We start from the raw sequence: 18859 nt of genomic DNA, 5'->3' as shown, positions 1-18859 counted from the left end.
TTAGACAGCAAGGGCCCTGCTTTCAGGGAAGGTAAGCACCTACCACCTTCACTGACTTCAACTGCAGTTGGACGTTCTTAGCCCCTATGAAAATAAGGCATGATATGTCTAAAATTGGACGCTCAAAATGCTTTGAAGGATAATTTTGAAAATAGGCTTCATTAAATGGGAGCCAGTGCAGTAACAGAACCTGGAATTCCTGGTTCCTTGACAAGAAAGTTTTAACCATTAAATCATACTTTCCCCCTGGGTTGGCATATTTACACTGTCATACCAAATAATACATTCTTCACTAGTAGCACTAGAAAGAAAAGCATTTGAAAAAACCTTCCATTTTATTAAGGAATTCAAGAATCCTTAGACTGAAGGAAGAACAAAATGAGTATGGACGACATGCTTTCAGGATACAGCAAAAGGCACTGCTGAACAATGGCTGAATTTCTACCCTTCTTATCTATGGCAGAGGGAAAACTTCTCTGAAGAATTTTTATATTCGTCATACTGACAGAAATATGGAAGTTTAAGAGCTGTCTATAAAACTAAAATTAAATTGTTTATTTCTTTGTTGTCTGTGTCACTTGGCTTGGTGACAAAGAAAACAACTTTGTTAAAATCAGTTCAAAGAGATTTCCTGCCTTCAGAATTTAATTTTCTTTTTATTTATTTGTTTAATTATTTCTTTTCCAGAAATTATGGGTATATAATCTAACCACATTTTGGAAGCAGATTAATTAGATTTTTACAACCTTGCACAATAATGAAATGGTAACTGATTCTTTTTTCAAAATGAAACAACAGCGAATGTTCACCATGGGATCTATCTACTAAATAAGCAGTATTTCCAGCAATACTCTGATTCGCCAAAGTTTCCACGAATAAGAGAAAATTCTACAGTTTATGTATTCCTGATGTCTGCAAGAATAAACAACATACACATTTTTGAAACAGTTTCTTGTGCATGGTACATAACAATTTAAAGTTGGGGCAGCTTTGGTCTCCACATTTTAAGTAAAACTGACAAATTGGAAAGCACAAAGATGAACAATGCAAGTGACAAAGAGTTTATGAGATTAGATTTTTAAAACTGGGCATATTCAGTTTATAAAAGGAGGTGTGGGACAAAGGATCTAATTCTCCATCCAAATCAGGAGTAACATAATTTAAATCAAACTTGTCCTGCTGTAAGAGAGTGAATAATCAAGCCCAACATGCTCAGAAGTCTACTAAAAGATTCCAGTCTAAGGGTATGTCTACACTGAAGCTGTAAATTCTAGCTAAAGGAGACCTACTTGCACCAATTCTGATCTAGTTAGCCCACTAAATATGAAAATGTAGCTGCGGCAGCATGAGGGGCTAGCTGCCCTGAGTATGTACCTACAGTCTAGGGCAGGATTGTATTTAGGGTCAATGCCCTCTCCCACCACTCACGCTGCCGCTGCCCATCTATTTTTAGCACATTAGCTCAATCAGACCTAGAGCAGGTATATTTCCTCAAAGTGAAATTTACACCTTCCAGACCTAGTGTAGACAGAAGAGTTGGAATGTCACATGGTATTTTAAAACTAGTTTTTTAAAAACAAAACAGGAACTAACCCAAGGTAACTGGATTAAAAACTGAATATTCTTAGCAATTAAGGAGCAGTCAAAAATCTCTTCCAGTAACTTTCAGAGACAGAAATGTCATTTGCAGAAGCACTGATTAGGAACTTTAATTTATAGACTAACTGCTGAAGGTCACTGGTCTTGGACATAGCTTTTTGTTTTATTAGCACCTTTCTACATTCAGAAGGGGTTTGTTTTTATCCTGATAATGTTAGCTGGTATACATCCTGTTCCCATCAACATTAAATAGAGATTTAGTACCGTAAAAAGTTATTTCAGATAGATTAAGCTTTTCAGAGCGTGGACCACATCTTAACAGAGAGACTATCTCAGGGATCACCCCCCGCTGCAATTGGTAAATTTAACATCTGTGGCAACTACAACAAGTGCTTCCAGGAAGTCTTATTATTAGGAAAGTGGATTTTTTTTTTAATTTTTTAACAGGATTTAGCGGATGGATACAATGAAGATTAAAATCATGTGATCAGCCGGTTTTCTGCAGACCACCACTGAGTGCTCTATGGACCATCATTTGCTCAGGCCATCATGACAAAAAGTGATTCAGTCACCTTATATAAATTCATATTTCCATAATTTGCTTATGAGAATGTCATGTGAGACTGAGTCAAAAGCCTTATCAATATCAAGATATATCACATCTACTGGATTTCAATAAAGCTGACCTTAAACTCAGATAACTGGTAAGTAGCGTCCCATAAGGCGAAAAATTTAAAGGATAAAGGAGCTCAGGAGAGCTGATAGTTTCTCAAAGAGATAATATTAAAGGCACACCAGCAGTCTATCCCAATGTGAAGTAAAGACAGAATAATCTGAAGCCAATATGGCTCCATTAAGACCTCTTTAATATCTGAAAATCTAAAAGGAATCCTACAGGAAGTGGAACATAGACTAATTGCTAAAGATAAATACAAATGAATAGCACGAGTATGAGGGACAAATTTACAAAGGCTAAGGCACAAAATGAGTTACACCTAGCAAAGGGATATAAAAGCCAACAAGAAGAGGTTCTGTAAATACATCTGAGCCAAAGAAAGGAAAATGTAGGTCTTCTATTTAGTGGGAAAGGAGAGCTAATATTCAGTCACGTCAAGAAGGGAGTGTTTAATGCCTACTTTGCTTCAATCTTCATTAGAAAAGTAAATGGCGACCAGAGGCTTAACACAATTAATAGTAAGAACAAGGGGGAAGGTATGCACACCACAATAGGGCAAGATCAGGTTAAGGAAAATATAGAAAGTTAGATGTAATCTAGTTGGCAGGGCCTAATGAAATTCACCCTAGGGTACTTAAGGAACTGGCTGAAGCAATCTCATATCTGTTAGTGATTATCTTTGAGAACTCATGGAGGATGTCTGAGATCCTAGAGGAATGAAGAAGGGCAAACACAGTATCTATCTTTAAAAAGGGGGGATGGGGAGAGACAACCCAGGGAATTATAGACAAGTCAATTTAACTTTGATACCTGGAAAGATTCTGGAACAAATTATTAAACAATCAGTTTGTAAGAACAGAGAGGAAAACAGTGTAATAAATAATAGGAAACATGGATTTGTCAAGAACAAATCATCCCAAACCAAACTAATTTATTTCTTTGACAGTGTTACTGGCCTAGTGGATGGGGGAAAGCAGTAGACAGGATACATCTTGATTTGGGTGAGCTTTTGACACAGTCCCACATGACATTCTCATAAGTAAACTAGGCAAACGTGGTCTAGATCAGTGCTACTCAAAGTGGTGGTCCGCGGACTGGTGCCGGTCTGAGAGCCATTGGCTGCCGGTCTGCAAGCACATTGGAAAAAAAATTGCCGGTCCCCCACATCAGATAGCTTGAGAAGCACTGGTTTAGATAGATCTACTATGAGGTGGATTGTGGTGGGGCGGCTGCCCCACCCTCTGAGAAAAAGGGCTGGAACAGGCCAGAGAGGCTGCGCAGAACAGCAGCCAATCAACAAAGGCCTAGAGAGAGCCAATCAGGGCCAAGGAAGATGCGGCTAATCAGGACTGGGCTGGGTTCTATATAAAGGCTAGCAAGGGAGACGGACTGACTCCTGAGGGAAGGAGCTAGCACCTTGGACAGAGCAGTGCTGGGCAGGCTCCAGGGAGCAGAGGAGAGCTCCGGCCCGTTACCTGCCAGGCTGTGGCCCTGCTAAGAAGGGTTGAGAAGGTGCACAGGGCCAAAGGGGAAGTGGCCCAAGGAACATAGTCGGACAAGAGGGGAGAGAAGGAGGGCAGAGAGAGGCTGCTGCTAGAGGGTCCCTGGGTCTGGACCCAGAGTAGTGGGTGGGCCTGGGTCCCCTCCTTCCCCCCTTACACTGCACCTGGCCACACAGGAGTAGGGCCAAGACAGACTGCAACCTGCTCCTGAAATAAGGGGCTAGACTTTGGGGTTGTGGTTGGCCACTGAGGCAGGTGCAAGCTGAAAGACTGCTGTTAACCCCCCTGGAAGGGGGTGAGACTGGAATAGTGGACACTGCCGGAGGGCAGTGTCCTGAAGAGGACGCCACCGAGCAGGGAGCAACGCGGGTCCCAAGGCAGCAGAGCAGACAACGGGCGAGACTCCTCGCGCTGAGAGCGCTCCGCAGCTGACAAGAGCTAATTCTCAGAGCAACCAGCGGGAGGCCCCAGTGGTGGTGAGTTGTGACCTCGTCACATGGGTGCACAACTGGTTGAAAGACTAGTTGACAGAGTAGTTATAGATGGTTTGCAGTCAAACCGAGAGGATGTATGTAGTGAGGTGACGTATGTAGTCAGTCCTGGGTCCAGTACTTTTCTACATCTTCATTAATGACTTGAACAATGGAGCAGAGAGTACACATATAAAATTTGTAGAGGAGTAAGAAGACATTAAACTGGGAGGGGTTGCAAGCACTTTGGAGGACAGAATTAGAACTCAAAATGACCCTGACAAATTGGAGCATTGGTGCGAAATCAACAAGATGAAATTCAGTCAAGACAACTGTACTCTTAGAATAGAAAATATTTAGGGCACATGAATATAAAAATGGGGAATAACTCGCTAAGAACATAAAAATGGCCATACTGGGTCAGACCAAAGGTCCATCCAGCCCAGTATCCTGTCTACCGACAGTGGCCAATGCCAGGTGTCCCAGAGGGAATGAACCTAACCAGTAATAATCAAGTGATCTCTCTCCTGCCATCCATCTCCACCCTCTGACAAACACAGGCTAAGGACACCATTCCTTACCCATCCTGGCTAATAGCCATTAATGGACTTAACCTTCATGAATTTATCTAATTCTCTTTTAAACCCTGTTATAGTCCTAGCCTTCACAACCTCCTCAGGCAAAGAGTTTCACAGGTTGACTGTGCACTGTGTGAAGAAGAACTTCCTTTTATTTGTTTTAAACCTGCTGCCCATTAATTTCACTTGGTGGCCCCTAGTTCTTATATTATGGGAATAAGTAAATAACTTTTCCTTATTCACTTTCTCCACACCACTCCTGATTTTATTATACCTCTATCATATCCCCCCTTAGTCTCCTCTTTTCCAAGCTAGGCAGTAGCATTGCTGAAAGAAAGATCTGGGAATTGTAGTAGATCATAAATTAAGTATGAGCCAACAATGTGCTTCAGCAGTGAAAAAAGACTAATATCATTCTGGGGTGCTGTCAAGGTTCCTTCCCTACTCTGAACTTTAGGGTACAGATGTGGGGACCTGCATGAAAGACTCCCTAAGCTTATTCTTACCAGCTTAGGTTAAAAGCTTCCTTGAACCATATGCTGCCACTACCAAGCATTTTAAACAAAGAACAGGGAAAGAGACCACTTGGAGAAGTCTTCCCCCCAAAATATCCCCCCAAGCCCAAAGAAAGCTTGATAAGAATCCTCACCAATTTGTACAGGTGAACACAGACCTAAACCCTTGGATCTTAAGAACAATGGAAAATCAATCAGGTTCTTAAAAGAAAAATTTTAATTAAAGAAAAGGTAAAAGAATCACCTCTGTAAAATCAGGATGGTAAATACCTTACAGGGTAATCAGATTCAAAACATAGAGAATCCCTCTAGACAAAACCGTAAGTTACAAAAGACACAAAAACAGGAATATACATTCCCTCCAGCACAGCTTATTTTACCGCCATTAAACAAAAGGAAATCTAACGCATTTCTAGCTAGATTGCTTACTAACTTTACAGGAGTTGGAAGGCTGCATTACTGATCTGTTCCCGGCAAAAGCATCACACAGACAGATCCTTTGTTCCTCCCCCCCTCCAGATTTGAAAGTATCTTGTCCCCTCATTGGTCATTTTGGGTCAGGTGCCATCAAGGTTACCTTAGCTTCTTAACCCTTTACAGGTGAAAGGGTTTTGCCTCTGGCCAGGAGGGATTTTATAGCACTGTATACAGAAAGGTGGTTACCCTTCCCTTTACATTTATGACAGGTGTACTAACAGGAGTGTCCTAATTATTCCACTCTACTTGGCACTGTTGAGGCCTCAGGTGGAGTACTGTGTCCAGTCTTGGGCACAACACTTTAAGAAACATGAACAAACTTGAGAGAGTACAGAGAACAACACATATGATAAAAGGTTTAGAGAACCTGACCTATGAGGAAAAGTTAAAAAACCTGGGCATGTTTAGTCTTGAGAAAAGAAGAGTGATAGTCTTGAAATAATAGTCTTCATATTTATGTTAAGTGCTGTTAGAGAGGATGGTGATCAATTCTACATGTCACCAAGGGCAAGTCATGCCTGACTAATCTAATTGCCTTCTATGATGAGATAACTGGTTCTGTGAATGAAGGGAAAGCAGTGGATATGTTGTTCCTTAACTTTAGCAAAGCTTTTGACACTGCTCCCATAGTATTCTTGCCAGCAAGTTAAAGAAGTATGGGCTGGATGAATGGACTATAAGGTGGATAGAAAGCTGGCTAGATTGTCGGGCTCAACGGGTAGCGACCAATGGCTCCATGTCTAGTTGGCAGCCGGTATCAAGTGGAGTGCCCCAAGGGTCGGTCCTGGGGCGGGTTTTCAATATCTTCATAAATGGTCCGGAGGATGGTGTGGATTGCATCCTCAGCAAGTTTGCAGATGACTCTAAACTGGGAGGAGAGGTAGATACGCTGGAGGGTAGGGATAAGATACAGAGGGACCTAGACAAATTGGAGGATTGGGCCAAAAGAAATCTGATGAGGTTCAACAAGGACAAGTGCAGAGTCCTGCACTTAGGACAGAAGAATACAGTGCACTGCCTCAGACTAGGGACCGAATGACTAGGCAGCAGTTCTGCAGAAAAGGATGTAGGGGTTACAGTGGACGAGAAGCTGGATATGAGTCAACAGTGTGCCCTTGTTGCCAAGAAGGCTAACAGCATTTTTGGCTGTATAAGTAGGGGCATTGCCAGCAGATCGAGGCACGTGATCGTTCCCCTCTATTCAACACTGGTGAGGCCTCATCTGGAGTACTGTGTCCAGTTTTGGGCCCCACACTACAAGAAGGATGTGGAAATATTGGAAAGAGTCCAGCGGAGGGCAACAAAAATGATTAGGGGACTGGAACACATGACTTATGGGGAGAGGCTGAGGGAACTGGGGATGCTTAGTCTACGGAAGAGTAGAATGAGGGGGGATTTGATAGCAGCTTTCAACTACCTGAAAGGGGGTTCCAAAGAGGATGGATCAAGACTGTACTCAGTGGTGGAAGAGGACAGGACAAGGAGTAATGGTCTCAAGTTGCAGTGGGGGAGATTTAGGTTGGATATTAGGAAAAACTTTTTCACTGGGCGGTGGTGAAACACTGGAATGCGTTACCTAGGGAGGTGGTGGAAACTCCTTCCTTAGAGGTTTTTAAGGTCAGGTTTGACAAAGCCCTGCCTGGGATGATTTAATTGGGGATCGGCCCTGCTTTGAGCAGGGGGTTGGACTAGATGACCTCCTGAGGTCCCTTCCAACCCTGATATTCTATGATTTTATGTCCACCGAAGGTGGGACAAAAAGTAATAGGCTTAATCTGCAGTGAGGGTGATTTATGTCAGCTATAAGGAAAAATTTTCAGAGGATAAGGGTAGATAAGTTCTGGAATAGGCTTCTAAAGGAGGTTGTGGAATCCCCATCACTAGAGGTTTTTAAGAACAGGTTAGTCCAGGGGTTCTCAAACTTCGTTGCACTGTGACCCCCTTCTGACAACAAAAATTACTTCATGACCCTAGGGGCGGGGGGGACCAAAGCCTGAGCCCGCCTGAGCCCCACTGCCCCAGGTGGGAGGCCAAAGCCAGAGCCTCACTGCTCTGGGCAGGGAGGCCAAAGCTGAAGCTCAAGGGCCTCAGCCCCAGGCAAGGAGCCTGCAACCTGAGCTCCGCAACCCAGGGCTGAAGCCCTCAGGCTTTGGCTTCAGCCCTGAGCCCCAGCAAGTCTAAGACAGCCCTGGTGACCCCATTCAAAGGGGGTCGCGACCCACTTTGGGATCCCAACCCACAGTTTGAGAACCATTGGGTTAGACAAAAACCTGTCAGAATGGTCTAGGCATAGTTGTCCTGCCTCAGTGCAGGGGGCTAGACTAGATGACCCCTTGACATCCCTTCTAACCCTACATTTTTGTGATTCTATGATTTCAGAACTATGAGGATAAAGAGGTTTTTCTTTTTTACATGGATTTTATCCAGAAAATAATTTCTACTCCAAAGTTTTGTATTGACAAGCCCAAACACTTCATACTTTGCAAGTGCAGAAGATTAATAATATCAAATTAAAACTTGTATAGCTGACACTTAGCATTAGTTTCTATAGTAGCAAGAATGATTATATTTTTTGATTTAGGTGTTTGAATTTGAAGAATTGTACAATACCTGTCCAGTGTATGCAAAGTCCAGGGCCTGCTTTAAACCTAGGCTTGTGACACCATGCAAATTCACCTCATCAGCTCCACTTTCAACCATACAGAGACTGAACATTGCCTAAGAAGAGAAAAGAAACATTTGCAGACATTAAAAATGAGATTGAGGGGGAAACATGAGACTTTTCAGATGAACACTGTTGATTTTTGCTACCTAAATCACCCCTTGCTATTCTCCAAGTAAAACACCTCAGTAGCACCATGACTACTATTGAGGTGCCAGGGCTCAAGCAATTTTTTTATATTACTGATGCAGCAAGCACAGATGTACCAGGGCAATGAACTGCCAAGCTTAGAGGTGCCGGGGCTCAGTCCTGGCATAAATTAAGCACTGATAAGATCTCAGTTTTCATTATTATGGTTTCCTTTGACTCCCCCTCAGTAAGTACGTTAGCAACTGAGCTGTTTCATTGATAAAGAAGTGCAAAGACATATCCCTGAAGAGAAAAACTGCAACTAATCCATCAAGATCCAATTCTGAAAACTTTACATTGAGTAATACTTTACTATGCAAGTAATTCCACTGAAACCAATGGGATCACTCACATAGTATGGTACTATTCAATGTAAGTGGGCAAATTAGATCCTGAAAAATCATTCTAATCAAACACCCCTAGAACAGTAAATTTGACTTGTAGTTCTATAAAATATTTAAAGATTTTTTAAAAAGGCAGGATAAGCCCTCTATGGTTATTTGAATAAGTAAATTAGTATATTAAGACAGATATAGCATCTTTTTAAAAAGTGGCAATCCTACCCAAATAGCACAAAAAAATGGAATGTAGACAATGCCAGGAAATTAGAAATAAAAAAGACAACGAGGTAACATGAAGAACAGCCATCTACCGATACTGAGGTTCATAAAACATTCAAGTACATTAAGAGCAAGGCCACATATGTATGGGTGCAGACCTGTTAGGCCCCATTCTGTTGGTTTCCTTTCTCTCCCACCTTCCTCCAAGGCATAGCTCGCTGACTGAGGAAGGATGCTAGACTTGATAGGCCAAACTTGCATGGCCTGTTTGGTTTTAGATCATTCTCTCCCAACATGATTTGGTACTTGAGCTCATTTTCAATATTTGCACAGAATGGCATTGAGTTCTAGACAGCGTCAATCCCTTCCCTTAAAACAACGTGAACTTCCTCTTAAATTAGAAACTGAAATTTGCCGTTTAAAAAGTATTTTCTTCCCTTAAGTGTGGCGTTTCCTTCCCCACTTCATGAATACTTTCAAGCTTCCAAAGAGACTAACAGACATTTCAAATATTGTGATCATTAATAAAAAATATTTTATTAGGCCTAGTTCTACCTTGAGATACATATGCATAAATCTCATTAATTTTGGCATGTCGTATGTGGGGCAACAATTAGCCCTTGTGTAACACATTATTTGCGCCAACTCATACTATCTTCCCTTCCCCAAGCCTGATCCATGTAACCTGTCTTTATTCATGTCCATCAATGACTATTAGCCAACATCCAAGAAGTTGGGAGGGGAAGATGGGTGGAACACTCCAACTGCCCCATTCTGTACACTCCTCCTGAAGCTCTGTTACCAGCCATTGTTGGAGACAAGATACAGGGCTAGGTGGACCACTGGTCTTACTCCACTATGGCAGTTCTTATGTTTATGCGGCACCATTTTGGATTGTCAAATAAACTGCAATCTGCCTCATACTGGCCATTTGAGTGGTGTGGCTAAGGAGGTGACTGAAGCCGCAGACCACTAATTGAGTGTTGAAGCAGAAACATTCACTTATCTGCTACTGCAGAGAGCCACCCAGACCTACACCTTCTCCTTGAGATAGACTCAAAGGGTGAAATCCTGATCCTATTGAAATCAATGGCAAAACTCCAGCTGATTTCCAGGTTGCATGTGTCAATCACATATGGCAGTGGGTGTGACATGATGGGAGGCACCTGGTGTGAAGGATGAGCTCTTCTTGTCTGAGTGACAGCCAAGGAGTTATTGAAGAGGTTAAGGAGCTCCTGAGCCTACCACCCTGGCTAACATCTCCCCATAACTAGCCTCAAGACCCTCACATCCCCAAAATCAGCCTATTGTTGGAGAGCTCAGTATAAGCCCTCCTATAGTCTCTCTCCCTTCCACATGCTGCTGAGCAGGAGTTATTGCAATCCAAACGCAAGCGTAGCAAGTGTGAGAGAAACACTAGGGCAGGATACAGAGGGGCCAATCATGGTTACATGAATTTCCCACCCCCATCAGTGGGTCTGCAGGTCCCAACTCTATAAGCCCTTTACATCACTACTACATCACTAAAGCCAATGGAAGACGCAAGAGCTCAGTACCTCTAAAATCTGGTGCATGGTATCTCAGTTGGGACTGAGGAGTTTCAGTATAAAAATGGAAGCACCCCAAAATTCGTGTCCACTTCCAAAAACATTGTTCTGATTGCCACTGAAATGAACTGCTCTGAAATGAATTTGTCCCCTGGCAGTGATCTAATTTAAGCAAACATGCCGTCTATCAAGGTACCTGTTCTGCTCCTCTGCAATTTGTATTTCAATTGAAATTTTATCAAGGTTTTCCCTCACTGGCAGCTAGTTATCACATTAACACAGTAAGAAATAGTCATTCTAAGTTTTCCCAACTGAAAAGAAATCCGAACTGAAAAATTCAATGACTTGTCCAGCTGAGTAAAAACTGTAGTCTATTAATTACCATGCATGTCACCCAAAATACCAGTTGTCATTTATTTCTATATGGTATGCCAGGATGTCTATTTCATTCTGGCTTTCAATAATATTTCTCACTCTTGAGCTTGTTATAGTTACAATCTTCTTCCTTGCATTAATCACATAACTCAGTCTACATTATCATAGACATAGAATCATAGAATATCAGGGTTGGAAGGGACCTCAGGAGGTCATCTAGTCCAATCCCCTGCTCAAAGCAGGGCCAATCCCCAATTTTTGCCCCAGATCCCTAAATGGCCTCCTCAAGGATTGAACTCACAACCCTGGGTTTAGCAGGCCAATGCTCAAACCACGGAGCTATCCCTCCCCCTCCTCTCCCTCCAAAATGCTCTGTTCAGTGCCATGTTCTCTATCACACCACATTTGACATCCCACCACTTCTCCGCTTGGCCTATCTTTTTCCTTCAGTCTGATCTGTTGGACTCTCTTACCTACAGTGTTGTCAGAACTGCACTTTATAGCTACAATATGTAATATTAAAATATGTAGCTCACCTGGCTAGCTGCAGATCTCTTGCCCCCCCATAAACTGAGTTACTGTAAACATTAAAACTAGAAAGGTAGCAGTTTCCAAACATATGAACAGCAAAACCGTTCATAGGGTGTGATTTCACACAGCATGAAAAGCACTCTAATCAAAATGATGAAAAGCATTCTGTAATGGGGTGCAGGATGCCATGTAGTGAAGTCTTTTAAATGGCAGTCCATAACAGGTGGAATATAGCAAATTACTTAAAATAACCATCACTCCTTTCGGAGATAATTGCACTAAGCTGTGTGGTGCCCCACATCAGATCTCTAAATAAAGTACGTTAAACTGGTAATTTATAAATACTCTGTCATTCAAAAGCAGTGGGTTTTGTTATGCACAAAATATGACTATTAAGTTTTGTTATTTTCTTCAGACAGAAAGCAAACAGCTATTAGATCCTATCCTACAATTGTCAGAAGACATTAGAAGATAAGTTTGTTCTGTTACAATGATCTCCTTACTGTTTTATCCTAATTATTCTCAGACTTTGTCTGAGTTGTAAACCACTTCATTTTTTTCTTAAATTTGGGCCTTAGTTGGTGAATCTTAAAAAAAAAAAAATGATTAATTCCAACTGCTGCTCACAAATGTCATGGCTAGGGGCGTCTGATTGCTAAAATTCTGTACTTCATCAAAGAAAGAATTCACATTCCAAACACTACACCACAATCAAGTATTTACATTTTCATATATTCAGATGATATACATGTCATTAGATTAAATTCTGTATCAACAATATGTTTTAATTACAACTAAAGCACACAGAGTTTATTCTGCCTCAGTGCAAGCAGGAAAAGGACACTATTCAGAATTAGTTATGCACGTGTGAATCCACATTATTGCTAATGATATGGTGGAAAATGATTTGTGCATCGACTGTTATTTATTATAAATAGTAAATTACCATTCTGGCAGCGGGCATTGTTGCAGTGCTGACTACCTGTTTACTTAGTATGAAGTGTAGAATTGTGGAACAGAAAAGTAACAGCAGCAATATGGAACTCATTTAAGATATGCAGAGCTAAATCTTGACCCATTGTAGTCAGCATAGCTGCATTGGCTTTCATGGAACTATGTTGGTTTACACCAGCTGAGGATCTGGCCTGAAGTGGAAGGAAGTTTCCAGAAGTTCCCTATTAAAGTATATTTCAAAGGTCAGAAACACCAGTGCAAACACTTTAACAAAGTATTCTGAAGTTACATAAAGGGTATATTGTTGAACTGGCAAAAAAGAAGCAATTATTTACACCAGATACAATTTACTTGGCTGATTATCTGTACTTTCTTTCCCACTAGGGCCAAATCCTGGTCTCACTAAAATCAATGGCAAAACTCCCATTGACTTTGATGAGAGAAGGATTTTGCTCTAATTACAGATATTTTGTATGGGGAGGGGAGTCTATTTCCCCACAGCTCAGATTCCCCCTCTACTTAAGCTCACTACAGAGTCAATATCACATCAGAGTGTGTTGCCAATGACTACACTGTTTCAAATATAGCAATAGGATATAAAAGCTTGTTGCTATTGTCAAAAAAGAAAACAAGATTGCATGAGGAATGCAAGGTTGCATAAAGAATAATATGGTAAATATTCTCCATATTATTACATGCCTTTATATAAAACAATGGTGCAGCCTCCTTTAGAATACTGTGTGCAGTGTTGATCATCCCCATCTCAAAAAGGATATCACAGAACGAGAGGGGGTTCAGGGAAGGGTGACAAATAAGATTAGGGGCAGGGAAAAATTCTCATCTGGAGAGAGATTGAAACGATTGGGATTGTTTACCTTAGAGAAGAGATGAAAAAGAAAGGACATGATAAAAGTATGTAAAATAATGAATGGTCTGGAGAAGGTACAGAACAGAACAAACTTCTGTTCTCCCTGTCTCCTAACATAAAAACAAGGGGACATTCAATTAAATTAAAAGACGGCAAATTCAAAAGCTGATGCAAGGAAATACTTTTTCATGTAATGAACCACTGAACTGTGGAACTCACTGTGACAAGATGCTGTTGAGGCCAATAAGAGTCTGAAAGGGATTTTACAGGGTGTGACACCCTGTACCCCATGTTCACCACCTGTATATGGTAATGATATGTTTTGTACAAAGTATGCCTTGTGGGGTGTCATTTGAAAACCCATAATCTGTGGAGCATCATTATTCTGTTAAAATGTGTGTACCAATATTGTATATGTAGTTATAATATTTTGCTATGTTTGTTACTGAAACATGTTGTAATTCTGGGGAACATTCACAGACTAGCTCCCCAGTGTCAACAAAGGACTGACCACAGTTAGAAAACTATTAACTACTGAAGCAACCATTCACTGTCAGAAGGTACTTTAAACCAAAGATTTGCATATCATCCCTCACATACACAGAAAGTATGAACAAGAAATATACAATTCACATGGAAGTGCTTCAAATCTCACGTAGGCCACACACTGATTGTCTGTGCCCCAGCAGGGGGTAGTCCTCAAAAAGAGGAGGAGAATATAAAAATAAGAGACAATGGCTTCCCCATTATCTTTCCTTCCCCACCTCTACTCATGGAGCAAGATAGAACAAACAAAGAAACATCATTGAACTAGGGGGAGTGGTCCTAACATAGACTGCTGTAAGCTTTTGGGTGAGAGAAACCTTTTTGCTTTCTAATCCTATTTATCTTGGTAAAGTTTAGGAATTACACTGTAGTTTTATCCTTTATTTCTTTGGTAACCAATTTCGTCTTTTATGCCTTAAACACTTGTAGTCACTTAAAATCTATCTTTCTGTAGTTAAGAAACTTGTTTAATTATTTATCAAATCCAATGTGGTTTTGGTTGAAATGTCTGGGGAATCTCCACTCAAGTTAACATGAGCTGTTGCATAATTATTACTCTTTGATGGAATGACAAACTTTTAATGAGTTTACACTGTTTGGGAAGGCTGGAACTGAGGAATATGTTGGGGTTGCCCTGTATCTGTTTCATGAGGAGAGCATTCATGCAACTTTGCTGTGTGAGCGGAGCTTGGAGAGACTGCTTTTCACTAGCAGAACTGTGTAAGAGACACTCTGATCTGGAGAATTAAGGTGACACAGCAGTTCAGTGGTCCCCCAGATTGTACACTGGGGAATGTCATACAGGGATTCTAGATATAACAGCCAATGCTAACATACATGATGGAAGTGGTTTAATATCTCATCCTTTAGGGCTGTAGTCAGTTTCCAACTACTAGGATTAGGACATTCTTTGCACCTTCATCTGAAGCTCCTGGTGCCAGTCACTATCAGATGAAGGATGCTGGACTAGATGGACAACTTGCTTGATGCAGAAGATAATTCATATGTTCTTTAAATAAAAGTATCTGAAATTATTATTAGAAATACTGTTGCAAAAAAGGCATGAAAAATAAGTACAGCTAAACAAGCTTAAACAGAACAACCTTCCCCAGAACAATTATAGTATAAACAGACTATGTATATTGATCTACATGGGATTCGAGGTGTAGGGAATAGTAATAGTCATCTGACTCACAGGATTGGAATAAGGAGTGTGCTCCATGCATCCTATGTGTAGGGGTTCATTGCCACTGGGTTAACATAAATGTGGACCGTGTAGGAATATTAACAAGCGGCCTCCAGTTCACCTTCAGACCCTCAACCATTTCTTCTATGCAGAACTGGTATAGAGCTCAGATCTGCTGAGCTTTAGGGCTACAGTCTGCTCTTCTATTCAAGTTCTTATACCACTCTCATTACAGTAGTATCTGAGTGTCTTCTAGTACTGCATTAAACAGTGTGATTGACATCTGTCACATGTGTTTTGTTCTCTCTCATACTTTCTCCAGGGTGAGAACTGTGTGTACAGTGGAGTGTTTTGTTTTGGTGGTGCTTTTGTTTTGCCTTTTAAAAGCTACATGGTGGTGTTTATCTTGGAAAAGGCAAGGTCAAAGAATTGCATTTGGTGCAGAAGGTGGTGAGGTTGTGATGACCCTTATTTCCTGTGGGAATCCCTTCAACAGGCAGGGACTGGGACCAAGAAAGTTGTCTCCTGCCCAGAAGAGCTTTATCTTGTAAATCCTTCCACGGTGTCTTCATCCATCAACAAATTTCACACTCAGCCTAATATGATTGAAAGTTTAGCCCAGCATGAAATCCCCTCTCAAAGATCCACACAAGCAAGGGAGTTCAGAATTCCAGGTAAAATTCAGTGCAGATGCTCAGTCCTTAATTCATCCTATTGTGCCTGAATATTATAGTAGATACAGTATGCACATATGGATCATAATATTCTGTTTTGAAACTTCTGCAATACTTAGGGAGTGAGTTAAGCATGAACTGTCAATCAGATTTCAGATGCACCTCTGAATTGTTCTGGTTTTGTGAGATTAAGTAAGTCTATCAATAATGCTTTTATGTAGTGCTAGTATTTCTGTTTATTTTCCCCATAGTACAATTAAAAGTGGGGGGAGGGGAGGAAGGGGGAGAGAACATCTCAGCTGGATGCACAGTAACAGAAAAGATATAAACAAAATATTAAATATTTAGACAACTGTTAAAACCGGCCTTACAGTTGACTGAGCCAAGTAAATTTATCATACTTGATTTGGATATATGTATACAAAGTCTTTTTTTAAAAAGCAAACAAAGTTTACAGTAAATCTATAAAATCATTGATCAGACTTTGTTTGCACAAAAAATATTCGAGAATGCCCCTCTCTTCCACCTAAATGAGACTTTTGTGGACGCAGCTGTCCTCCGTTTCTTCTTTTCAGTCGCTGCTCTGCTATCCCCCTTCCACTCAGTCAATGAGAGTATTAATACTGCATAAAATTAAGTATTTGTTTGTCTTTGCTGATCAGGGTCATAGTTTGTTTACCCCAGGGTTTCTCAAACTGGGGGTCGGGACCTCTCAGGGGTCACAAGGTTATTACATGGGGGTCACGAGCTGTCAGCCTCCACCCCAAACCCCGCTTTGCCTCCAGCATTTATTATGGTGTTAAATATATTTAAAAGTGTTTTTAATTTATTAGAGGGGAGTCTCACTCAGAGGCTTCCTATGTGAAAGGGGTCACCAGTACAAAAGTTTGAGAACCACTGGTTTACCCAAACAAAAAATAAATCCTGAAAGAAAATATCATCCAATAGCTAGAATGTGGAAAGAGATAAAAAAAAATCCAGTTATTAAACATGTCTTCATTCACAAATGATTTCACCAGAGGTCAGAGCAGTTTTAGCAGCTATGTGCCTCACCAGCCATTTTGACACCCCCTCTTTGCCGACTTCTTTTGAAGAGTAACAATCTGCTGGCAGATATTATCCTGGTCCAGATAAGACATACCTATTTAGGAAATACAGCTAGGAGACATCTACCCTGAGAACTATTTTTATTGAAGGAAATTTGTATAGAAATTTCTCTTTCAGCATACTGACTTGAGAGAGTGACAGTAAAATATTATTGAAAGGTTTGAAATACTGCACACAAAAACTCAAGTGCAAGATAAATATATTTCCAACTTGTCTGGATTTGCGGTAACTTCCCCCTCCCACCCATAATATGTTATACATCTGCTTTCACACTAACAATGAAAATTCATACTATCCAAGTGTCTCATTTACTTTTTACAGGCTTGTTGGTACCTATTTAAAAAACAAATAGATAAAATTGCATTTGCTCTAAAAAGAGCACAGAAAAATCCATCCTCCCTTCTTTCTCAATTTGAGCTCTGAATTTAACCTGAAATGGAATAGGGAATGGGAAAGAGAAAATGATTATTTTCAAATAGGAAAAAGAAAGAGGACATAATCCTTCTGATAAGGCATATTCTCAAAAGCTATTTTAAATAATTCGGGAAGGAGAAAATGATTATTTTCAAATAGGAAAAAGAAAGAGGACATAATCCTTCTGATAAGGCATATTCTCAAAAGCTATTTTAAATAATTCTATTTGAGGGTAGCAAACTTCACACCTTTCCACAAATGCAAATTTTCTTTAAGAAAATGTATTGCAAAAGCTTTTATGCCAGCAGAGGAATCTGAAATAAAGCAACCAACAGGATTTTCTATTCATCTAATATAGTTCTCTGAAGAGCGACACTGAATTTTAAGAGCAGTCTAAAAACATGAGAGTCCACTCCTGGGGGGAAACCACTTAGATGTATCAGCAGAAAAATTATATTTGCATTGCACTTTTTCCTGTTCTTAAAGTATTGGCTACAATTAACTGTTCTGTGTTGAAGACTGAGATTAGAAAAATTGTTAAAAGAAAGTTTAGTCTGATCATTTTGATTAAATAATTTACAGTAATTCAGTCAGTTTTCAATGATTCTTTCCTTTTAGCAGCCATTTGTTATTTGTTTATGTTCACAAAATGATGTAGTTAAGGAGGAATTATAGCAACTTTTTAAAAAATTGCCTTATGTAAACCTTAGATCTATACATACATATCAGTATAATGCTGTTAAATATAATAATGCTCAGCAATTATGTAATGTCCAAAGAACTGTAAAAACAATGGCTAATTAAACATACAGCTCATCTATGTATGTAGAGACTGTCTAATCCCCATTTTACAGATTGAGAAACCCATGGGTTGCAGGTGTAAGAGTCCAGGGGAGGCTAAACCTCCCAAAACAGGATGTGACACACCTCCCTCTGGAGGCATGCCAGTCTGCCACCTTTGGAGCGCTGCTGCCGAAAGAGCACCCAGGCAGTAGCCCCAACTATGCTACACTCCAAGGCCCCATTCCCATTCATCCTTTTCCCCTGTGGCCCCACCCATGCTGCTCCTCTTCCCGCCCCCGCTCCGCCTCTTCCCCCCAAGGTCCTGCCCTCGCGCTGCTTCCTCCCCTGAACCCCCACCACCTGCTCCTCTCCACACCCTCCTCCCCAAGACCTTTCCCCAAGCCAGCTGAGAAGCTGTGGGCTGGTGGGCTTCAGGACAGGGCGAAGAGGCGCAAGTGGGGGGGGAAGGGGACAAGAAGATTGGGCAAGAGAGCCTCGTGGGGGGGCTGAGAGGAATGGGTGGCGGGGGACTTGGGGAGAGGGGCTAGCGGAAGCAGACCTCAGGGCAGAGTAGGGGGCGGGGCCACGGTCTGGGAGCTGGTTGCCCCCTCCAATTCTAGGAAGCTTCCAGGGCTCACACCCAGCC

General features: G+C 41.1%; 1 protein-coding gene across 5 annotated transcripts in view; it reads right to left on the bottom strand.

Moving 5' to 3' along the window:
* Positions 1-18859, bottom strand: part of KLHL32 (kelch like family member 32) — a 246627-nt gene that overhangs the window by 111814 nt on the left and 115954 nt on the right. For all 5 annotated transcript variants that reach the window (XR_014710741.1, XR_014710742.1, XM_084622592.1 and 2 more), the window contains one exon: positions 8428-8535. Coding sequence is in view for 3 of the 5 variants with exons in the window: in XM_084622592.1 (XP_084478718.1) it covers positions 8428-8535 (108 nt within the window). In the remaining 2 variants the exon portion in view is untranslated. The remainder of the gene's footprint in view (positions 1-8427; positions 8536-18859) is intronic.

The sequence above is a fragment of the Lepidochelys olivacea genome (genome assembly GCF_965140295.1).
Source record: "Lepidochelys olivacea isolate rLepOli2 genome assembly, chromosome: 3".
In the NCBI taxonomy this organism is placed as follows: domain Eukaryota; kingdom Metazoa; phylum Chordata; order Testudines; family Cheloniidae; genus Lepidochelys; species Lepidochelys olivacea.
Note: the sequence above shows the minus strand (reverse complement) of the source record. Positions and strands in the feature narration are given on the sequence as shown.